At 51.6% G+C, this 23913-nt stretch overlaps 3 protein-coding genes across 6 annotated transcripts in view; 1 reads left to right on the forward strand and 2 right to left on the reverse strand.

Annotated features, from left to right (window-relative positions):
• Positions 1–16837, forward strand: part of LOC103189421 (retinal rod rhodopsin-sensitive cGMP 3',5'-cyclic phosphodiesterase subunit gamma) — a 35796-nt gene extending 18959 nt beyond the window's left edge. For 3 of the 4 annotated variants that reach the window (XR_006085869.1, XR_006085868.1, XR_006085870.1), the window contains 3 exons: positions 11905–12036; positions 13220–13471; positions 16727–16837. The gene's annotated coding sequence lies outside the window, so the exon portion shown is untranslated. Of the gene's footprint in view, positions 1–11904; positions 12037–13206; positions 13472–16726 lie in introns of those variants that run through there. The other variant, XR_006085871.1, reaches the window with a different exon arrangement.
• On the reverse strand, positions 5–8251 carry LOC103189549 (WW domain-binding protein 11). Its single transcript, XM_042344967.1, has 11 exons — positions 8023–8251; positions 6221–6252; positions 5116–5209; positions 4463–4659; positions 3881–4014; positions 3202–3401; positions 2728–2931; positions 2144–2242; positions 1362–1628; positions 882–1064; positions 5–633 (listed from the first exon to the last, which is right to left on the reverse strand). The coding sequence occupies exons 1-11, from the start codon at positions 8084–8086 to the stop codon at positions 227–229; spliced, it is 1881 nt and encodes a 626-aa protein (XP_042200901.1). The 5' UTR covers positions 8087–8251; the 3' UTR covers positions 5–226.
• Positions 9623–15970, reverse strand: LOC103189542. The gene is made up of 8 exons (XM_007909974.2): positions 15776–15970; positions 14343–14378; positions 13402–13689; positions 11895–11990; positions 11582–11606; positions 11109–11155; positions 10512–10547; positions 9623–10252 (listed from the first exon to the last, which is right to left on the reverse strand). The coding sequence occupies exons 1-8, from the start codon at positions 15825–15827 to the stop codon at positions 10224–10226; spliced, it is 609 nt and encodes a 202-aa protein (XP_007908165.2). The 5' UTR covers positions 15828–15970; the 3' UTR covers positions 9623–10223.
• Positions 16838–23913: the final 7076 nt, after the last annotated feature.

Raw genomic sequence — 23913 nt, forward strand, 5'->3', positions numbered from 1 at the left:
GGTGGGGGAGGGGGGGGGAAAGGAGGGGAAGGATTGGTCTGGTCTCAGATACACTTTTTGTCCACGCCAGCTCAGTGCACAAGTGCTGCCACCCGAGTGCGGGTCAGTCCACTGTGTACTGAGAACTGGGTTTGAAAGGAACACGGGACAAACACAGGAGCGGACAAGTGTGTAAATCTCAGAACACCGAGCCACAGCGGGAGGTCAGAGACGAGCAGTGGGCCGGTTACAAGAGCCCCTCCATCTCCTTCATAAAACTCTCGTAAATATCGTCCTTGGTTTGGATGGAGACGGGGGGAGGTTTGGACACGGGTTTCAGGGGGACGACCATCTCCTCTTCTCCCTTCTTGACCGGTGCCTGTCCCTTGCTCTCCCGCTTGACCCTCAGGGCGGTGGGCACAAAGCGGGTGATCTCGGCTTTGGGGTTGGTGATCTGGGGCTTGGCGCTGATGGTGGCCGTGGCTTTCTTCTCGATGGTGGCCACGTGCTCGTCCAGCTTTGGCCGCTGGATCAGACTGGGGGGCGCACTGAGCACGCCCGGGTTTGGTATGGGGGCGGGGGGGAACAGCCCCGGGGGGGCCGGGCCCAACGGAGGTGGCGGCCGCATCATACCAGGCCGAGGTGGGGGGATACCTACAGGGAGAGAGAAGGGTCATTTCAGAGAAGGGGGATTGTAGAACACTGATCGGGTGGGAGAGAGAGAGAGAGACACACACACACACACGCAGTCACAGAGAGAGAGAGACACACATAGAGACAGACAGACCGACGGGAGATGGAGACAGAGAGAAGAGAGGAAAGAAAAAGAAAGAGAAACCGATAGACAGGATAAAGGAAGAGACTGACAACCAATAAGCCTGATAGCAGAGCTGGGATCTTACCTGGGGGTGCTGGGGGTGGGAGCCTGGGTGGTGGGCCGCGAGGTGGGGGGCCTGGGGGAAGGCCTGGTGGGGGTCCGGGTGGGGGTCCGGGGGGGCGGCCAGGTGGGGGGCCGGGAGGGAGGAGCCGGGGCATTGGCCCCCTGATCCCAGGCATTCCTGGTGGCCGGATGAAGGGAGGAGCACCTGTAACACACACACACACACACACACACACACAGTTACATCAGTTTAGAGAGAAGCAAACATCACATAATACAACCAACACCACAGGCGACAGAATAATAATCCTCACATTTGATACAGCGCCGTATCCTGTCTTCGAGACGTCTCAAAGAGCTTCACAGGATACACGTCACAGAAGATATCACGCGTGAAGGGCACTGTATAAATTAATGTTATGGTGTGTGTATGGGGGGGTGGGGGGGAAGGATCTGGGTCTGATGGTGGAACCTACACAGTATTCTGTTCGGAGTTGCTAACCTGGTGGTGGTCCGGGGGGCAGACCGGACGGGGGTCCTGGAGGTCTCAGTGGAGGAGCGGGTGGGGGTCCCAGTGGTGGGGGGCCGGACATCGGTGGTACTTGCATCGGGCCCCGAGGTGGCATCTGGGTTGGCGGGGGCATCAGGATGCCATCCGGCCGCGACTCCTCCCCCCGCCGTTTCATTTCGTCCCCGTCCATCTTTCCATCATCCCCCTCTTGATTGCCATCTTCCTCCTCATCCTCCTCCTCCTCAGGGATCTCCTGTCCTGTAGGGAGACAAGTCGGTTTGTGTTATTCCCTAACACAGGATGTCCTTAATAATAAGAATAATTATCCTTGCATTTAATACAGTGCTTTACCACGTCATCGAGACATCTCACAGTGCTTCAAAGGATTTATTGGAATGTGTAGTGACTGTGTATTTTGTGGGCGAGCTGGGCAGGGAGTTTGCACACAGCCGCATCCCCACAAACAGCTGCAGAGGGAATGAGTGATTGTATCGGTGGGATTGTGTTGTGCAGACAGGAAGCAGGAGAGAACTGCCTTCTCTTTACCAACAGCGCCTTTTAATGGGATCTTTTAATGTCCCCCGAACAGTACAGACAGGAACTTGGTGCTTGCGCTGTATTGGAGCATCAGTCTGGGCTGTGAGTTCAAAGTCCCAACAATCCTCTGACCGACTGAGCCACAGGCCGACACCTTAGCCAATGTCCTTCAGATCCCCTCGGTCACTTGTCACCAGTTCTATACCGTGTGAAGTCTCACAGCATCCATCACTCACCCGCCATCCGGAGCATCATGGCTTGCAGTGGCGTTATCTCCTTGAGGTTTTTCTTCTTCCTGTACTTGTCCTGCATGTCTGCGAACCGCACTATCCGCCCTGGGGAAGGACCACAATATCGATCACAACACAGGCATCAGGCAAACCGACACAGGCAACAAACCACAGGCAACAAGCCACCAGCAAAGACGAACACACCTCGACCACGCTCTCCTGTCACCTCTCAGCTGGGAGAACGCTTTGTTTTGCAGGTCAGGAAGAATTTATCTAATTACTCCACCCACTAACGGCGCTCACAGTATTTGAATCCATAACCTTCTGAGCTACAGACGCGAGTTCTGGCTGCTGAGACAGAATATGGGGAGTGTTGAGGGTGTGATTTGCGTCCAACTTGCGTTGCTGACAGTCGTTCACACGGGACTATGTTGCTTATAAGGTCAGGGCAGCTGTGGACATGATTCCACATTACTCCATCCATGCTGTGCCCTGATAGCAAACAATGTTGGTGTTTCACTGCAAACTACTGTACTGGCTGTAAAGCTGCCCTTACCCTGGGACAAGTGTACAGTGTCTGTACCACACACCTGGCTTATCATCTTCCTTCCTGATGCTGTCATCATCTTCATCGCGGTGTCGGAAATCATCCTCGTCGTCATCCTCGCTGTCTCTGTCCTTCCCGTCCTCACTGTCATCGTCCCGCTCCTCCTCCCCGCCCTGCTCCATGTCCTCAGGATAATCCTCGTCCCCACTCAGCTCCTCCTCCTCGTCCTGCTGCATGTCCTGGATAGCTGTGGGCAGAGAAAGGTGGGGGTTATCAGCCTGGCATAGAGAGCGAGGGTGTTAATCTGGCACAGAGAGAGAGAGAGCATCAGCCTGATATGGAAAGAGAGAGGGTTAGCCTGGCATAGAGAGATAGACCATTAGGCTGGATGGAGGAGGCATAGAGAGAGAGTCAGCTTGGCATAGAGGGGGCATAGAGAGAGAGAGAGCGTTTTATCCTAGCAGGGGGCAAACTCTTATGTTGTTATGTCTCTCTGTCTCTTTACGTGCCCTCTTACCCGTTTCAGGATCGTAAACGTTGTCTTCGTCCAGGCCCCTCAGACACATGCCGGGCGGGGGTCCCAGGCGCCGGGCATACATGGCCAACACCTGGGGTGGGGGGGGCCCAGGGGGTGGGCCGGGCGGCTTCTTGCCGGGGGGTAACCGTGGGACTCCATGGAAAGGGGGGGGCATGAGCATGACCGGTTTTGAGGCGGGGCTGCAAGAGAAAGATAACAATCATTAGGAATATATATTAAAAACTCTATGGCTTGTCGACAGCAACAACAAACAACAAATTACATGTACGCGGTGCCTTTCACGTCGGGAGGACGTCCCAAGTTTGCTGCACAAGTTTGAACCCGAGCTGGTGGTTGGGATCAGGAGGGCAGTGAGGGGGGATGGGGATAGGAGGGTGGCTGAAGGAGGCGAGGGAGGGAGCGAGGCCAAGGAAATGTGGGATGGAGTTCCAAAGAGTGGGAGCAGAGAAACTGAAGGACCACCGAGGGTGTGGCGGGGCAGGCGGGGGACGTGGAGCAGGCCGGATCCTGCTGACCGGAGGGAGCGGACAGATTGATATGGTCGACAAAATAAGCACCGAAACCGAGCGGAACCCAACCCCAAAAGACCCACGACAGCCACAGAACCAACAAGCACACCTCAACCACACAAAATCCATCTCAAACGGCCGCTGCTCACCCGTACGCTGAAGTCTTCTTCAGTATAGACGGAGGCTGAGCTCCTGGGAGAGGGATGTCCTGGATCATGATGTTGGATGGTGCGTGAGGCATGTCAGGCAGAGGAATGCTCTCCACCTCCACGTGCTGGGCGTTCTACACACAGGACAGGAGGGAAAGTTACTACTACACTGACAAAAACTTGCATGTGATATAGCATCTTATCACGTCTTCGAGACGTCTCAAAGCGCTTCACAGAATATACCGTGAAGTGAATTGACTGTATATTTTTATGGGTGAAACGCGGCAGCTGATTGCGCACAGCAGGATCCCACAAACAGTCGTGGATTGAGTGACCACACATTTTTTTGGAAGGGATTTTTACCCTCAGAAAAGCCAATCGACTAACAACCGGGTTCCTACTTATTCCTCTGTAAACAGAGACGTGTGTGTGGAGTAAGGAAACTTGCCTGGGAATTGAACCCAGGTCCTCTCACTTGCAAGGTGAGTGATCTAACCACTGAGCTACAGGATTCCATGACCAAAACTCACCACCTTCGGGGAGGAGTTAAATGAAGCAGGACCGACACGATTGACTGCTCACCTTGACAGCGTCAAAAAACTGGCAGAGTTGGGATCGTTTCTGCTCGTATTCCGTCTCGAGTTTCCTCAACTCCTTGTAGAAATCCGGGTTTTCCTTCTCGTACAGCCGCAGGATCCGCTCAAACGTCTCGCGCAGTTTTTTCCGCTTGTCCTTCAGCACCTTCTCGTTCAGCTGGGGCTGCTGCACGGGATTAAACTCTGTGCGAGGACAGTAAACACAAGCTCATAACTAGGATCAAAGGCACGGTGAAGAGCACTGGAAGCACTCAACAACAACGCATTACATTTACAGTGCCCTTCCACATCCCAAAGCGATGGACAGTCAGGGATTTGGACCCGAGCTGGGGGGTTGGGATCAGGAGGGGTGGGGGACAGGGAGAGTAAGGGGTAGGAGGGTGACCGAAGGTGCAGTTAAAGAGGGACTTGAGATGGCCTTGAAGAAAGCAAGGGAGGGAGCGAGGCAAAGGGACCGTGGGATGGAGTTCCAAAGGGTGGGGGCACTCAGACTTTCTGTATACATCACAAGATGGACAACACCAACTCTGGGACAGTCAGATCATGGTCATGTGTATCCCTCTGGGGGTTACAAGCTTCTGATGTGTCTCTTTAGAAAGCCGCTACGAAGGTTTGTCCGGGAAAATTCCCACTCATTACCCATCTCATCCAGCTTCTCCATGTCTTTGATGATCTGTTTGGGATCCTTCATCTTCAGCACCGCGGCCCGCACCATCATTCGCTGCTTCTTGTTCTGGAAAACGGTGGGAGACAGAACAACTCAGCAGCCGCTTCCGCCCGAGCCCTCCCTTCCCAGGACGTCCCGGTGTTAGAGACCCTCACCCATCGCATTGCATCGTCCGTATCTGTGCGGCTGCCAAAGTCACTCGTTTGCAACCAGGCTGGTCACACTGTCTACTGTCTGTAGGCAGTTTTTGTTTAACATCAGAGAATCAGCCCCAACAAACCACCAAATAAAAGGCCGGATGATATTAAAACCCTCCGGATTCATCTCTGCTGCACAGTATTTCTATGTGGAGTTGTTAAAAGATGTACATGAGATATGTGCAAGGCTCAGGAGTTTCGGGTCACTTGTGGTGAAGTGCATGATATGACACCCCATCACATCTGACACAGCGAGTGGATGGAGGAAGGTGTGAAGAAAGAAAATATTCTTTAGTTTAGATGCAAAACAAAACTACTTGGAAAAGTTGTCCCCACGACAAATGAGGTGTTAAATAAGTTTGTATTTGGCTTCTCCCCTCCTCTCAGCACTCAGTCGATCTCTCATCTTCTGAACCATACAATCTATACAGCGCTTTCCCATCAGAAGGCATCTCAAACAGTTTACAACCGGAGTTACTGAACTAAGCTGACTGGTTCTGCAATTATTCTCTCCTCTTTGGTGCTGGCAGTCTGTGCAAGCACATCTCCGCCTGTCTGAACGGTGGCCTATATATCACCTTGGTCTCTGGTGCTCATTACGGAATCCTTCCAGCAGTTCTGGCTTTAGGTCTGGAGAAGTGGCAGACTCCGAGACAGCAGTCTGCTGGAACAAATCTATAGCAAACCTCTACTGGTCGGAGCCAAGTCTACACACATCGCTCTGGTTCTGATTTAAAAGAGTTCCTGAGCCATGCCCACATATCATGCACATCTTTAACAACTCGCAGGACTATCAGAGACCCTGCACAAGAAAGCGCCGGAAACGCCGTGCACACAAAGTCACTCTTTACACCACGGAGCATGCTGCGACTGTCCTCACCTTCTTCAGCTCCCGTTTCCTGGCCTCCTTTCCTGTTGTAAAAGAAATCAATATCAAGCTCAGAAACTTGGACCTCAAAACCCTCAATGGCACAAAGCTGCACTCACACCTTTAGGAAAGTCTACTGAGAATACAAGCATCCTCATTTTGGTCAGAGTTCCACCTATGTACGCCATCTGCACATGGACAGTATAATCGGGTCTGGAATGGCACACACACTTTCCCTACAATAATAATAATCCTTGCATTTGATGCAGCGCCTTATCACGTCTTTGAGACATCTCAAAGCGTTTCACAGAATATACTGTAAAGTGAATTGACTATATATTTTGTAGGCGAAAAGCGGCAGCCAATTGCTCTCAGCAGCGTCCCACAACCAGTCGTGCATTGAATCCCAAATTACTATTGATTTTTAAATTTTATTTTGCAGGGGTTATTACCCCCGGAAAAGTGAAAACAGGTTCCTACTAACTGCTGGGTAAACAGAGGTCCTCTCGCTTGCGAGGCGAGTGCTCTACCCACAGGGCTCCACACACATCCCAGGATGAGAGGGATGTATTCTGTTTACTTAATTCTGAGGACTGTCAGGCACAGGTTGGTGAGACCTGAGGCTCGGAGGAGTCCCAGAATCCGTGTTCAGGTGCTGCCGGAGTTGAAGCAGCTAAAACAGCAACTTCTGTACTAACCCTCACTGGTTTCCCACACCTCAAATGCTTATTGTAAAACTAAATGCATCACATTTTCTTGGCCTGTGATCTCTGCCCTGACGCGGGGCTTGAACCCACGTCCCCGTGTCCCAGACGGTAACATTCTATCTGAACCAGTGACTGTCGTCAGCAGTGACCTCTGATGGCTTCCCCCCCCCCAGTTTATCTGCTCAGTGTAACGAGAGCCGAGGACTGGAAACGATGCAACTTTATAAAGGAAATAAAGTTTTAAAATTGATTTCAACCAAAGGAGGGCAGGGGATGGGGGACTGTGTGTGGGTGTGGAATGGAGGGGGGGGGGCGTCTATGTTTGGGGATGTGGAGGGATAGGGCTGTGTGTCTCTGGAGATATCTCTGTGGGGAGTGGGGGAACTCTGTGGAGGGGTGTAATGGGGGTATCCATGTGCCTGTGTTTTTGGAGATGGCTGTCTGTGTGTGAGGCAGTGTATGGGGGGGGGGGGGGGGGGTTGCTTGTGTCTGTCCGTGTTTGGGGGGCGGGAGGGGGGGTTATGGGGTGTGTATTGGGGTGTCTGTGCGTATATCGGTGTTGGTTGTGGGGGGGGGGTCGGTGACGATGTCTGTGTGTGTATATGGGGCTGTGAGGTGGGGGGGGTTATGTGGTGTGTATTGCAAGGGGGTGGGTAGGGGGTGCATTGTCTATGTGTGTATCTCATGGGGGGTAGAGGGGGTGAGGGGGGGTGGAGGGGGTGAGGGGGGGTGGAGGGGGTGAGGGGGGGTAGAGGGGGTGAGGGGGGTAGAGGGGGTGAGGGGGGGTGGAGGGGGTGAGGGGGGGTGGAGGGGGTGAGGGGGGTAGAGGGGGTGAGGGGGGTAGAGGGGGTGAGGGGGGGGTGGAGGGGGTGAGGGGGGGTGGAGGGGGTGAGGGGGGTGGAGGGGGTGAGGGGGGTAGAGGGGGTGAGGGGGGTGAGGGGGGTTCGGTTGGGGGTAGAGGGGGTGAGGGGGGGTGGAGGGGGTGAGGGGGGTTCGGTTGGGGGTAGAGGGGGTGAGGGGGGGTGGAGGGGGTGAGGGGGGTTCGGTTGGGGGTAGAGGGGGTGAGGGGGGGTAGAGGGGGGTCAGGGCGGCCGCGCGGTCACTCACGGGCCTGGTCTGTCGGGTTCATGAACTTCCCGCTCTTGGTGGAGCTGGTGGATCGCCGCCCCATCCTGTGGCCGCCTCCCGCCCTCCCGCCCCCGGGCTCCCAAACACAGGCTCGGGCTCAGACTCGGGGCCGAGTCTCTCTCTCTCTGTGTCTCTGTCTCCGAGTCTCTCACTTCAGCGCCGCCATCTTCAGCCCTTAGCAACGACCTCTGACCCCCCACTTCCGCTGCTCCACTTCCGCTCCTTCCAATGGCAGTTGTGTCTGTGTAGGGGGGGGTGTGGGGTTGTGTGTGTGGGGGGGTGTGCGTGTGGGGGGGTTGTGTGGGGGGGGGGTTGTGTGTGGTGGGGGGGTTGTGTGTGTGGGGGTTGTGTGTGTGGGGGTTGTGTGTGTGGGGGTTGTGTGTGTGAGGGGGTTGTGTGTGTGGGGGTTGTGTGTGTGGGGGGGGGTTGTGTGTGGGGGGGGTTGTGTGTGTGGGGGGGGTTGTGTGTGGGGGGGTGTGTGTGTGGTGGGTTGTGTGTGTGGGGGGTGTGTGTGTGGGGGGGGGTTGTGTGTGTGGGGGGGGTTGTGTGTGTGGGGGGGGGTTGTGTGTGTGGGGGGGGGTTGTGTGTGGGGGGGGGGTTGTGTGTGGGGGGTTGTGTGTGGGGGGGTTGTGTGGGGGGGTTGTGTGTGTGGGGGTGTGTGTGTGTGGGGGGGGTTGTGTGTGGGGGGTTGTGTGTGGGGGGGGGTTGTGTGTGGGGGGGTTGTGTATGTGGGGGGGGTTGTGTGTGGGGGGGGTTGTGTGTGGGGGGGGGGTTGTGTGTGGGGGGGGTTGTGTGTGGGGGGCGGTTGTGTGTGTGGGGGGGGTTGTGTGTGGGGGGGTTGTGTGTGTGTGTGTGGGGGTGTGTGTGTGTGTGGGGGGGGTTGTGTGTGGGGGGGGGTTGTGTGTGTGTGGGGGGTTGTGTGTGGGGGGGAGTTGTGTGTGTGGGGGGTTGGGTGTGGGGGTGGTGTTTGGGAGTTGGTTGGGTTTAGGGTGTGGGGTTGGGGAGGAGGTTTCGGGGCTGTGGGGGGGGTTTGAGGGAGTTTGTGAGATGTGCGGAACTGGGCAGAGGTTTTCAGCTGTGTGTGTGGGGGGGGGTTGTGAGGAAGTTGTGAGGTGGGGTGTTGTGTGGGGGGGGGCGTGTGAGGAAGTTGTGGGGGGGGTTGTGTGTGTGTGGGGGGGGGCGGGTGAGGAAGTTGTGAGGTGTGGGCTGGGGCGGGGGGGGGTTTCTCATGGTCCGCTCTTCTCTCAGCGGCAATAATTCATACACAATCCCAGCATCTCACCCCCACAGCAGACGGCCTCCATTGGGAAGCCAACAGCACCCTAGACTTTTCAGCCCTTCGCTTCACCCACGAAACTCAACAGTCACTACACTTGATAGTAAAGCCCCGCGAAGAGCTTTGAGATGTGATAAGGCGCTGTATCCAGTTCTCAGAGTTGGAACATAAGCCACTTGCAGCTTGAACCATATCCTACTAACCCCTTAATAGCTTCACACAGGTCTTTCGACCACCTCCCACCTCCCCTCGGAGTCAGGCGCTGCCACTGTTAAGCGCTCTGAGACCCTACGCTGCGCGGAGGGCGCTACATAAGCGCGAGTTGTTGTCTTTGTTTCCACATTTGTTAAAAGTATCCGCAGTCACTCGGCCTTTTTTGTTCGTCGAGCATTTCTTATGTTCCTATGTAAGTCTCTGGTCTTCCCCCCCCCCCTCCCCCCGTCTCAAATTCTCTCTTTGTCCCTCGTAGAGGCCACTGATCCCACCCTGACACACAGGTATATGCAAACGTCACTTGTGCTTGTTTTGTTTTGACCTTTATGAAAAGATTTGGGATCAACAAGTGGAATATGGTGGCATCCACCATTCCAGACAGTCACACACGGACAGTGCCTCACCGTTTCAATGTGGTCGTTATAGGTATACACCTCTGTCCTTAGCTCATAGGGAGAAAAAAAACACAGCGACACTGGAGGGTATTTAAGCCTTAAATATTGTAAGGTGTGGGATGGTGTTTGTAAAATGCTTAAGCTGGCTTCAGTGTTCATGATGTCACTGAGCCACGACGCTCAGACTAATCTGTCACAGCGACGTTCAGAGTAGAGTAGGTTCATACTGGGGTGCTGTTTGGCCTGGCTGTGCGATCACACTGTGCGAACCGACGATCGCATAAGTCATACCACCGTCAGCATCTGGCATTAAAGTATTCGATTCCTGAAATGTATGAAAACAAGATCATTAGCAAAATAAACAAAATAATTAACATCCACTGGACTGGCTCCAGCTTCCTGCATGTCCATTGGTGGCCACGCTTTCAGCCATTATGCTGTTTAGACTTCTTCACAACACATTAGTTCTTGAGTTTATTTTGACTTTAGTTAGTACTTGTGATATATTAGCCTCTGCAGTAAGCCCAGATATAGCCTTTGTTGACATACTTTCAGAAATACCTTTGCTGTAAAGTGATACATACCCTCTGTGGTGGGAGAGGGACGGTCCTGTGTGTCATCTAAACAAACCAAAAAAACAGAGCAGCAGTTAGGTGTTTCCACAGTGCACATCGGAAAAGAAAGTGTGACGTCAGAACGATTCCTAAATTTGTCATTTGCTGGGTTGAATCTGCTCTTCCCACAGCTTGGTAACACAGCCTCGTCTGGTCTGCTTCCTGTAGTCTCAGAGGGCACCTTATCGAGGAGCCAAGATCCTAATCGAGATTGAGAACCTGGAACAATACTTTAGGGACACACACGAGACAGCAGAACAAGAGAGCAGGTTAAGAAGCTGCAAGAGGGGAAATTTCAGGACGGACAACAGAAAGGTTGTCTTTACGCAGAGGGGAATTAACGGGTTGGCCAGAAAGGGTAGTTGAGGCTGTTTAAAAACACAGCTGGACGCTGGGATGGTGGAGACGGCAGAGAAGGAGTTCTGGAGGGATGAGATCAGATGGGCCGAAGGGGCTTTCTCCAGGTTGCACCGCGATATTTTATGATATCCAAGCAAGGAAGATGAAGACTAGAGGAAGGGCATGTGATTGTTAATGTGAATTGAAAAAATTCTTCATTTAACTCACACATTGGGATACTGTTGGTTCTATATTGTTGTCCTCCAGAGTCGGACCTACAAGAAAGAAATTGTCTTAATATTAAGCATTACACTAGTTTACTAAGGTAGTTTCTGTCTCCCGGTGTCCTGGCCCACAACCCCACAGGTAAAATTGGTCGTTCACTTCACAGCTGTTTTCGGGGCTTTGCTGTGCGCAAATCAACTGGTTGTTTGCCCACAAAACACGCAGTCACTACTCTTCACAACACTTTTAGATGTTTTAACTGGGTAACAAGGCTCAATGTCCAATATGAGTTTTTTTTACAAGTTATTTCAATCCCACGCGAGCTGTCATTGAGGAGTTTTAAATAAATAAAATAAACCCGAGTGGAGGAAAACATACAGATTTCGCCACAAAATACACAGTCAATTCACTTTACAGTTTATTCTGTGATGCGCTTTGAGCTGTCTCCAGAATGGAATATTTAGACTAATATTTACCTGCCATCTTGTCTGCTTGCTTTAACTGCAAAGAAACAACAATAGTTTAAAGTACTCTTTAAATGTGTTTATGCCCACCTCCCACCTCCTCCCATCAAGTCAGTATCCCTGACAGTCAAAATCCTGCGGTGCATTTTGAGATGGTTTGATGATGTGATAAACCACGAGATCGAATACAAAGATGCTTCAACTCTCACTAATTACCCCTGGCCTTGCTGCCGACTGACGCTGAACGATTCAACCCAGCATCAATGAGGGCGTACATCACGTGGCTAATGAATTTTTGTACAACTTGCCTATTCCGTTCACCTACCTTTCTTCAGCAGGCACAGCCACGCCATTCCAATAAGGAGGAGGAGGAGTATTACTCCAGCAGAGGCTATGCCAGCTGCTAGCGGGACATGAGAAGCTGTTGAAGAGAGAGAGAGAGAGAGATTAATGATCGGGATTACTCAGTGAGTGTTGGCCTGTTTTGCCTGCAGTCGCTTCACTTTACAGTAAACTTTGCATTTAATTTGCGCCTTATCATCATAATAATAATCCTTGCATTTGATACAGCGCTTTTCATGTCTTCTCGACGTCTCAAAGTACTTCACAGAATATGCTGTAAAGTGAATTAACCGTATGATTGTGGGCGAAACGCGGCGGCCAATTGCACACAGCAGTGTCCTACAAATGGTGGATTGAGTGACCAAATTAGAATTTTTTCGGGAGGGATTATAACCCCCAGAAAAGCTATCCTCTAATCAACTAACAACTGGGTTCCTACTTACTGCTAGGTAAACAACAACAACAACAACAAAATCAGACTTGTAAAGCGCCTTTCACGTCGGGAGGACGTCCCAAGGCGCTGGACAGACAAGAGTTACGGACCCGAGCTGAGGGTCGGGGTGGAGGAGTGGGGGAAGCTTGGAGATAGAAAGCACCGTCGAAGAGGAGGGTCTTGAGGTGGATCTTGAAGATGGCGAGGGAGGGGGCGAGATGGAGGGACTGCGGGAAGGAGTTCGAGAGGGTGTGTGCAGAGTGGTGGAAGACCCACCCGCCGATAGTGGGGCGAGCGAGGCGGGGGACGTGAAGCAGGCCGGAGCCCGCTGAGCGGAGGGAGCGAACAGGGTGGTAGGGGGTTAGGAGGTCAGAAAGGTAGGGGGGAGCAAGACAGAGGAGTGTGGAGAAAAGAAACTTGCCTAAGGTTTCACCCCGCCCAGGAATCAAACTCAGGTCCTCTCGCTTGCAAGGCGAGCGTACTAACCACCACACTATGGGACTCCACATAAATCCTTTGAAGCGCTTTGGGATGCCCTCCCAACATGAGAGACGCTGTACAAGTATAAATTGTGTAGTATGTAGCAGCGGCAACAACATTCAGTAACAAAATGGAGTAACAGTAATAATGATAATAATCCTTGCATTTGATATAGCGCCTTATCACGTCTTCGAGACATCTCAAAACTTTGCAGGATTAATTGTGGATGATACAGTTTGCAGTAACAGTAACACACTCCAGACTTCCCTAAGCTGTTCGATTTCTAAAGGGTGAGATCGTGTAACATTCTGGTACTGAGCCCTGAGTGCAAAGTAGCTATGATTACTTATTACTGCCTCAGTATAACTAACCATCTCCCCAGCTGTTGTTTCCAGGCCACAGCAGAACCCATCTCTCGTGGTGACCAGCGCGCTCACAAGGCAGAGCAAAGGGACACGGATGTTAAAGGTTCAACCAGCCGTCTTGTGAACTGAATTTGCAGACAGCAGTGTGCGAACGAGAGAAGTGTGGGCATAAACATGGAGAGCAGTGGAAGAGAAGCCAAGGGCTCACTGACCTTTCAGGATGATGTCCACCTTGGCACTGGATTCAGACAGTATGGATCCTTCAACCTCGTACAGGCAATGGTAAGTCCCTTCATCTGACATGTTGATTTGTTTGATGGTGAAAACGAGTTGTTTTTCTTTGCTGTCTACACTATGCTTCACCTTCCCGTCTTTGTATAAACGAAATTGCATTACACGTTGTGTCTGTGCGGGAGCTTTGCAGGTGAATTGAACGGTGTCCCCTGGTGTTGCAGAGTCTGGCGAGGGCCTGGTAGACAGGATGGGCTGTGAGGGCTGTTCTGAAACAAGATGATTGAAGAAATCATGTGCATTTACTCCTCAACACCTCCCTCATCCCCTCTGTTCCACCATCGGCGGCTGTGCTTCCAGCCACAGCACTCCGTAACTCTGGAACTCTCTGCCTGAATCCCACTCCCCCACCCCTCTCCTTCACTACCTTCTGTCCTCAGATCACGACTGAAGACATCGCTCTTTTTGACCATTTCTTTCAGCAGATTTGAGTTGTTATCACTCAGGCTGTGATTGAAATGGCTCACAGCCAGCGATTCCGCACTTGAAGCATTGTCGGACTCTACGCTGTGTGAGGGGCGCTATCCAAATGCAAGTTGTTGTTGTTGTTTGGCCCAGGGCCCTGTTTCCACCGTGTCCAAATTTGCAATTTCTGCACAGTTTGTCAAAATGTCTCACAGCGCTTCGCAGGCTTTTACTGTCATGTGTAGTGACTGTGTGTTTTGTAAGTGCCGGGCGTACAACATCAGGCCTCTGTTGCCTCAAAGGAACCTTGGCAAACAGGCACAGGAAGAGGCCATTCAACTCGCTGTCACTGAGCCTATTCTGTCAGATCTTTTAATCCCATTTCCCTGCCCAACCCCTTACTGTGGTTGCAACACTAAAAGATTGCAGTTCCTGGGTTTGTTTCACACACACTAACCTTCTGCGGCCAATTGTTTTACACCCATTATTTGAACTGGAAGAGAAAATAAAACATCACGATTACAATGAGAAGAATTACAGACAAATTAGACAATTACAGATCACAACCATGTTGTGCAGGAGCCACAGCCTGGCTCTGCGGCTTTGGACAGTAAAGCTGGCCTTACCATGGGAGAGAGAAAAGAGCTGGGACTGGGAACGAAGGGCTTGTGGAGTCCTGTAGCCCAGTGGTTAGTGCACTTGCCTTGCAAGCGAGAGGACCCGGGTTATCCTGGGTAGGATGAAAAGTTAGTCAAGTTTCCTTCCATACACATGCTTCACTTAGTCAATTGGCAGATCACTTTCTGGGTCAGTAATAATCCTTCCAAAAACAAAATTTGATCACTCAATCCACGATTGTTTGTGGGACACTGCTGTGAGCATTTGGCTGTTGCGTTTCGCCCACAAAATCCACTTCACAAATTATTCTGTGAAGCTTTGAGATGTCTCAAAGACGTGATAAGACGCTATATCAAATGCAAGAGTTATTATTACTATTGTAGGTGGGAGAGAAGGTACACTGTGGCAGGATGAATGTCAGATACAGAGAACACCTCTGATCTATACCTCAACTCCAATTGGCCGCCTTTGCCCCATATCCCTTAATACTCTTACACACAAAACCACAAATTGCATTTATATAGCACTCTGCACACAGGGGAGATACCTAACAAACATCTATCCACCTCAGTCAGTTTGAAAGGATCCAGCATCCACAGCCTTTTGGGGGTGGTACAGAGTTCCAGATATCCACTCCCCTTTGCATGAAAAAATTGCTTCCAATAAAAAATTTGATTTAACAACAGCCCCTTGCAGTCAGGCCAGTCCTTCCACTGCAACCATCCAGTCCTACCCCAATTTCCTCTACGTCTTTGTAATACTCCCCTTCAAAACAGTGGCAAGCTGTGTGGTTTTAGCTGGTTAGACTCCAGCAGTTTCCCCCAATGCACACTCTGGGCTCTCCCCCCCCCACTCCGCCCCCAGCCTTGGCTCTCGCCAACCTGCGCCTAATACTCTCCGGAATTAGGTAACTAGGAAGAGTCCTTCCAGGGAGAGAGAGAGAAGAGCGCATTCCATTCCAACAATCTATCTCTGGGGTCTCGATGTGTAGGTGGGACGCGTGGAATTCTCAGCCTGGTTTGGAGACTCTTTTATATTATTATTATTAAGTATGGAAATGGGTTTTCGCATATGTCAGACAGACACCTACATGACCAAAGAAAAATTTCAGCTCTCAGAATTCCTTGTGGGTGTCTCGTCATGTCTTTCAAAAGACCTGAATTTGAAGGATAAAGGGACCACCATCAGTTTTTAAGCCTTCAGTCTCTCTCAGTTTCAGTCTAATTTTTTTTTCAGCGACAGTATAAAAGAGGATATAAACCACTCACTCACCGGCTACCAGAATAACAGCAAAGAAAAGCATCGTCAGGTCTGATGCTGGCATGAAACTTGAGGCGCACACGACAAAGTGAGATGGCGGTTCCCTTGCTCTTGTGAAATACCCTATTGTTTACTCTCCCCCGATGACGGGCTCCTTCTGTGATTCTGGAAACGGACCCTGCTTCCTCTTAAATCAGGCGTTTCACAACCAACTGCAAATTCAGACAATCAGCAGGAAATATCTTGGTGTGAAATCGCCTTATACCTTACGCTGGACCAGCCTCTCAAACCCACCTGCTCCCCCATTCTATGAAACCATGGCCGATCAGTACCTCAGCTCCATTCACCCTTTTCTCCATCTATAATAACAACAATAATAATAATGATCCTTGCATTTGATATAGCGCCTTATCATGTCGTCGAGGCATCTCAAAGAGCTTCGTGATTAAATTTTAATGATTAAAATACCATCAACAAGGATCAGTGTAAATTGTGAGACAAATATTATGAGGTGTGTGGGGATGAGGTTCAGTGTCTTTAACCACACGGTCCCTCAGCTTCTGGGTCAGAAGGTTGTGGGTTCAAGCCCCACATTGGGATTTCAACCCACATCATCCAGACTGACACTCCAGAGCATTGTTGGGGAGGAGAGTTGTATTGTTGGGTTTGAAAGGCACAAGAGAAATGTCATTTTCTGTCGTTAAGGACATTAAAGATCCCACAGCGCTACTTGAAAAGAGAAGGGAGTTTCCTCACTCTCCTGGTGTCTGGGTCAACAATCCCCCAAATAAAATCACTCATTCAATTCATGGCTGTTTGCAGCTTTGTCACTGTGTGCAAATTGGCTGCCGTGTTCACCTACAAAAAACACAGTCACTGCACTTTACAGTGAATCCTCTGTAGCTCTCTGGGACGTCCTCCCGATTTGAAAGGTGCTGCATCAAACATTATTGTAATCCGCAGGAGACTTCAGAAAGACAACACTCACCGACCGCAGAAAGGATGATAAACAGCGACATCGTCCTTCGAGTGTGAGGGGAGTTGACGGCTGAATGTGTCTAACTTTCCAAAAGCGGCCCCCAAAATGATCGATCAATGTATTTCAGCAAACCTCCAGCCACGCACAGGGTAGGTTGATTTTAAAGTCTCCTCCGAAGGCAATGCTGCTGTCTCTCCTTCCAGTACTGCGCTGCAGCGTTAGCTCAAAGTCCCCCCAAAGTTGGGGCTCAGAACCTACAACCTTCTGACTCAAAGGTGATAGAGCCAGAACCCGAGCCAGTGGTTGAGCTCAAACCTATGAGAAACATCCAGGTTTAGACCTGACCAGGATGGGTGATCAGTATTTTGCAACTCCAGGAAGTGACACACATCCCCAGGAATTTCATCACCAAACCGCTGAATTGCGGGGGACGGGATGGGGAGAATGGGCAGCAGGGGGAACGGTGTCAGGATGGTTTATTATAGGGGAGGCCGGAGGAGGGGGTGGGGGTGTAGTGTGTGGTCAAACTTGTGATGTGATGTTCGTCACCGGTGATAATTATTGCATCCCGGGACGCTTTGCCCCATCCGTCCAGGCAGTGTCTGCCTGTGTGTATGTGTGGGGGTGTAGGGATTGCAGGGGGGTTGGTGGGTGTGGTGGGGTGGTTATGTGACGGTGTGTGGGGGTGGTGGGGGGGTAGTCTACGTTGTCAGAGACACTGCTGTGCGGATTCTCGCAGTTGTTTTATTAAATATTAGGTGTGTGTATGTCTGCGTTGCACAACGACAGGGTGGAAAATTGTGAGACCTTGCGTGTGCTGACGGATGGGCCCTAATGGACCCTTTGATAAAACGGGGGAACTTGCTCTGTTTTACCTTTTCCTCAATCTTGTGGCTGAGGTGGCAGAGAGAGCTGAGCGTGACCACTGGTCGGGGAATGACATAGTGGAAATGGCATTGCATTCTGTAGCTCCCTATTTGTCTCAGCCTTTGGCTGCCGCGTTTCGCCCACTAAATGTACAGTCAATTCATTTGCACTGTATTCTCTGAGGCGCTTTGAGACGTCTCGAAAAGACGCTGTATCAAATGCAAGGATTTTTACTAGTATTATTATTATTATTAGCCTGTGCCTCAGACGGTTGCACTCAAGCCTCTGAGAATATAGGAACAGGAGGAGGCCAGTCAGGCCTTTGAATGAGATATTGGCTGTCGTTTTCCCCTACAAAATAGACACTTGACAGTGAATCCTGCGATGGTCTGGTTTTCCTTGGGACCTCTGTCAAGCATTGCCAAGGCTGAAAACTGGCCTTAGAAACCGCAGCACAAATATACATTAAGTGGATTGAAGCTCTCTTCTTCCCTATCCAGCCCAATGTGCCTCACAGCTGCCCTTTGATCATACAATGCTTCCAGCTGTGTCCAAATTGCCTCCAGGATTGGTCTGGCCTACAAAACAGGTTGGAGGGAGTGGAGGGCTTGAACCCAAAACCTTCTGACTCAAGAGACGAGAGTGCTACCAACTGAGCCAGGCTCATAAGAATAATCCTTGCATTTGATTATGTCTTTGAAACGTCTCAAAGTGCTTCACAGAGTATATTGTAAAGTGAATTGACTATATATTTTCTGGGCGAAAAGTGGCAGCCAATTGCACAAACAGCAGTGGTCCCACAAACAGTCCTGGATTGAGTGACCAAATTATTATTATATATACTTTTTGTGATAATGCATTGGAACTGAGACTGAACTCAACTGCCAGTGAGGGTCTAAATCTACAATCCGCTGATCCAGAGGAGAGAGAGAGAGAAAGAGAGTGACTGAGCCAAAGGGGTGTGTGTGTGGCGGGGGTGGGATTATAAACTCCGTTGGAAACACAGAATGAAGTGCTCCCTGGCTTAAGCAGGATCAAGCCATCTCCCCGTTTCCCCTAGTCCTGACCTCAGGCCTGCGTTACACACACAGATCTGCTTCTCATCTGATGCACAGCACAAGCCGTTGTGGGCACATGTGATAAACATTCTGTCAGTGTATAACTCATGTATACAGTGCGAAGCCAGGAATGTAATGTCTGATGTGATGGGCTCCATCTGACTCCCAGCCCATCTGGTAATGTTTAAGACAATGTGTGTTGTCGCAACGAAAGCACCAGCGACTGCCACATTTTTACATTCGTAGAGTCCTGTGGCTCAGTGGTTAGAACACTCGCCTCGCAAGTGACAGGACGCAGGTTCGATTCCCGGGCAGGTGAAATGTTGGGCAAGTTTCCTTTCGCCACACACATCTCGCAGTAAGTAGGAACCCGGTTGTTAGTCCAGCAAGTCACAAACTCACCCAGCAATCACTCAGTCACACTTTACGGTGAATCCTGTGAAGCGCTTTGAGACGTCCTCCCGCCGTGCAAGGCGCTGGGTCAGATGTAAGGATCATTATTATCGTCATTATAAATTGTCCCTCTCAGTGTGAACCGAGTTCACTGATCTGCTCAGAGGATTGACGGAGTGGGATATAATAATGGTGATTGACGGAGTGGGATGTAATAGTAATACACTTCATTTATACATTATGTAGCAGTAAAAATTATGTACATTGCATTTGATATAGCCCCTCATCAGGTCGTTGAGACGTCTCAAAGCCTTTCACAGGATACACTGTAAAGTGTGGTGACTGTGTGTTTGGTGGATGAAGTTGTGACTTACTGAACTAACAACCAGGTTCCTACTTACTGTGAGAGAGGAGTGTGTGTGGAGTGACTGTGGGTGAAATGAGGCAGTCAGTTGGGCACAGCAGTATCCCACAAACAGTCGTGTCCCACAAACATGTTGAGTGAAGCGTGTGGTGAAGGTTTAGCTGAATAACGTTCCGTGAGAGAGTTTACAGTTTCCTTTATGGACTGGGTTTGCAGTGTGTAAAAGTGTCTGCTCAAATCACACGTTTAGCAACCTGGAGTGCACATGGTTACCATCTGGGCTTCATTGTCACAGAATGGCATTGGTAAACAGCAGCAACAAAAAAACCTCTCCACGTCTCTTGGAACATTGGTAGATGAAAAAAGGAGGTGATGCAGAGAGTGGGAGAGTGACAGTGATAGATATAGACAGTGAGAGAGACAGAAAGAGACAGTGTGAGAGAGAGAGAGTGACAGAGGGAGAAAGAGAGAGAGAGAGAGTGACGGAGAGGAGAGTGACAAAAAGGGAGTGAGAGAGCCAGAAAGAGAGGGGGAGTGACAGAGAGGAGAGTGGCAGTGAGAGGGGGAGTGGCAGAGAGAGAGGAGATTGACAGTGAGAGAGAGAGTGAGAGCCAGAGAGTCCGAGGCAAATTGAGAGAGACACCGAGAGAGTCAGAGATTGCGATAGAGTCAGTGAGAGACACAGACAGTGAGTGAGTGAGAGAGAGAGAGAGAGAGAAAATTAGAGAGGTTCAGACAGTAAGAGAGTCAGATACTCAGGTAGAGTGAGAGCGCGAGAGAGACCGACAGTGAGAGACAGAGATTGAGTTAGAGACAGAGAGAATCACAGACAGAGAGCGAGGGGAAATTTTGCCCGCGATCGATTGGGAAACAGAATTACAGGTGGTTTTTTTATTATCAATATTGTTATTACTATCCTTTTTAAGTGGAAAGAAAGTCTCCAAAGAGTCGCTTGAAGTTGGGTTAAAACAGTGAAGCGATTCCAGTGATTCCGATTAACTTGGGAGGCTGTTCGCTTAAAGTGATCCAACGTTGAATTTGAAAGTAATTGTTTGCCGGTTTAAAAATCAAACTCTGGCAGATCAAACATCGGGTTTAACGGGGGATTTGGACTTTGACTGAATTGGACATTTGGGAGACTTGTGTCTTAAGTATTTTTTTGTGTGTGGGTGTCTGTGGTGTGTCTGTCTGTCTGTCTGTGTGTGTGTCTGTATGTACAGGAGTGCGGAGTCACTCTCTCTCTCTGACACGGAGTTGGGACGTCCTCCCGACATGAAAGGCGCTACGCAGATATAATTTTGTATTGTGTGTGTGCTGTGTGTGGGTGTCTTGATTCTCAATTTAGTTTAAATCTTACTGATTCACTGTATTACTGTCTGTGGAGTCCTGCAGCTCCGGGCTGGAGGTTGGGATCAGGAGGGGGGGGTGAAGGGCAGGGACGGTGGGGGTAAGGGGGTGTGGGGGTGTGGGTGACTGAAGGTGCAGTCGAAAAGAAGGGTCTTGAGACAGGCCCTTGAAGGAGCCAAGGGAGGGAGGGAGGGGGCGCGAGGTGAAGGGACTGTGGGATGGAGTTCCCAGAGCAACACCAGGAACGTTCAAACAGGATGGCTTTAATGTATTGTGTCTCTTACACAGGATTGCTCAGTGGGTGAGGATGAAGTGTGCTGCTCTGCCGGCTCTGGCTCTGGCTCTGGCTCTGGCACTTGCTTTAAGTCTCGAAACGGCACAGTGTAAAGAGCAACGGGTGACAGACAACTGGAAATGGAACTACAGAGAAGGAGGTAATGGAGGGCGATTGGTGTCACGGCTGAAATCCCATCCAGTCTCAGCCTCTTGCACCGTCATTATCGTCTTAACATTTAAGAGCGAGCCAGGGAGCGAGCGAGCGAGCCAGGGAGCGAGCGAGCGAGCGAGTGAGTGAGTGAGTGAGTGAGCCAGGGAGGGAGGGTGCGAGAGAGGGATCGAGGGAAAGAGTGAGGGGCAGAGAGAGGAGTGCAGCTGCACTCTCTCTGACCGTGAGTGAGGAAGGGAGCGAGAGGAAGGGATGAGCGAGGAGCAGAGAGGTGAGTGCGGAGTCACTCTCTCTCTGACACGGAGCGAGGGTTAGGCTCTGTTTGGAGCTCCGTGGACAGTAATGGCTGTTTTCACAGTTGACCGGGTGAATATCCAGGGAGTGCGGAGTGTTTCCCGTGTCCTCGACCACTGGGGGAACAGGATCTTCAACACAATGAGGGACACCATCATCAACCACCCCCAGGACGTGCTGCCCGACTACTCCAGGTACACACCCGCTCTGCACCCCTATACGCTCGTGTACTATTCCAGATACGGGAGGAGTGTAATGCACTTAAGAGAATGTAACAGCCAGTGTTTCCCTCTCTGCACTACAATAATAATCCTGACATTTGACACAGCACCTTTCACGTCGGGAGGACATCTCACAGCGGTTCACGGGACATGACTGTACAGTGGAGTGACTGTGTGTTTGTGCGGGAACGCAAACTGCCGTGAAGTGACTGAGCAAGCTAGCAAGTGATTTGATTGTCTGGGGGATTGTCAGTCAGAGAATGAGCTGTGCACCCTCTCACTCTCTCTCCGTCCATTTCCCTCCCTCTCCCTCTCTCCTCCATCCCCCTTCTCTCTCCCTATATCTCCTTTCCTCTCCCCCTCCCCACGCTCTCTCTCTCTCTCTCAACGCAGGATCAGGCCACTCTCTGAAGCCCTGGATGATTTGTTCCGGGAGGTGAAGACCCTGAAAAAACACCTGTTGTTGCTGAACGAGCGTTGGGGGGTCTCGAGAGTGACCTGACCTCCGGTGGGCTTCGGCAAACCCCTGAAGGTGGAAGCGGGTGGTGATGAGGAGGGTCCCACAGAGAGCCGGGGGCAGGATTCTGTCCAGGAGAATGAGACTCCAACCCAGACAGAGGGGGCGGGGGGCATATCGCACCTCCCAGCGCCAGCCCCAGGGCCTCCCAGGCACACGGGAGAGGATCGTGCCACGCCAAATTCCACCTATACTTAGACGGCGGATCTTAAAATGGTAGGAAAGAGAAACGGTCGAACGGCTAAGACTAGGCGGAATTCAGGGCCTCTTGTTTGTGGGAGCGAGTTTCACACGCGCTCCTCCCACCCCCCACCCCCCACCCCCCCCACCCCCACCCCATCCATCCGAGGTGCAGTGCGTCACCACCACGATGGTGACCAGAGAAAACACCAGTTGTGAGCTTGTTTTTTTCCATCTTTCATTAAACGTTTTTAATCCGAATAGAAAAAGTGTCACTTTCTCTCCCTCTCTCCCTCCCTCCCTCTTTCTCTCCCACTCCCTCTCCCCCTCCCTCCCTCCCCCCCACAATCAGGCTCCAGCAGGCATACCTATGTGAACGAGATGCTCCTGGCCAGTGAAGAGTTAATCTTGCGTGTGAGTGCGAGACCGCGGGGGACGCTGACCCCTCCCTGGTTGGCTCCACCTGTTACAGATGTTAACCAGACTCGGGCTGATTTATCACCCATCTGGAGCCCGGAGCTGAGGAGCCTCTGGTTACATACCACACTGCTGACGTCTCCCCATTCTCTCCCCCTCCACCCCGCCAGACAGCTTCCTCTCCCCCCCCCACCACCCCGGCAGCTTCTCACCCTCACCCTCACCCCCACCACCCCCACCACCAATCAACACCCGCCCCCACCAGCTCCGGCCTCGCTGCAAACCGGGCAGGTGGGGGTCTCAACGGTGTGTGCGGTCACTCCGGGGCTCCTGCCTGACCAGCCAGACCTCGTTCCTCCTCCCAGAGGCTTCATGGGGGGTCGTAGCCGGCGCACAGGAAGTGTTCCGGTGATAAGGCCGCCTGCTCCCCCCAGCGCCGCGCACAGATTGCCGGCGTGTTCCACCAGTCCGCTTCTTTAGCGTAGCCTCCGAATGCCTGCGGGAGCCAAGGGCACATCAGCGACACGCCTCAAACACGCCACCGCGTCTGTGTGTCTCACCTCACCCGTCAGATCCCTGCCCCACCCCCCCCCCACCCCCCACCCCCGCCCCTCGCCCATACACTATAATAATAATCCTTGCATTTGGTACTGCGCCTGATCACGTCATCGAGACGTCTCAAAGAGCCTCACAGGACAGACTGTAAAGTGTAGTGACTGTGTATTTTGAAGGCGAAATATATATAAAGGAACACAGGAACAGGAGGAGGCCATTCAGCCCATTGTGTCCGCTCCGGCTCCTTGATCTGTATCTCGACTGAGCGCGGTGACACTCACGTGGAGTAGACGGTGAAGCCCTCCTGGTGCTGGACGGTGATGCTCTGGTCCGTGGGCCGGGGCGGCTCCTCTGGTATTTGCTGGGGATGCGGATCTGCACGAGGACCCGGGCTGTAGGCCGCCCTGGTCACCGCGGTGGGCACGGATGGTGACCGGAGCCGTCATCCCCATTCCCACACCTGGCAACGAGAGGAGGAGGAGAAGGTGCTCACAGCCGGGAAGAGACTGGGAC

The sequence above is a fragment of the Callorhinchus milii genome, unplaced genomic scaffold, assembly GCF_018977255.1.
Source record: "Callorhinchus milii isolate IMCB2004 unplaced genomic scaffold, IMCB_Cmil_1.0 Scaffold31, whole genome shotgun sequence".
NCBI classification, from domain to species: Eukaryota; Metazoa; Chordata; class Chondrichthyes; order Chimaeriformes; family Callorhinchidae; genus Callorhinchus; species Callorhinchus milii.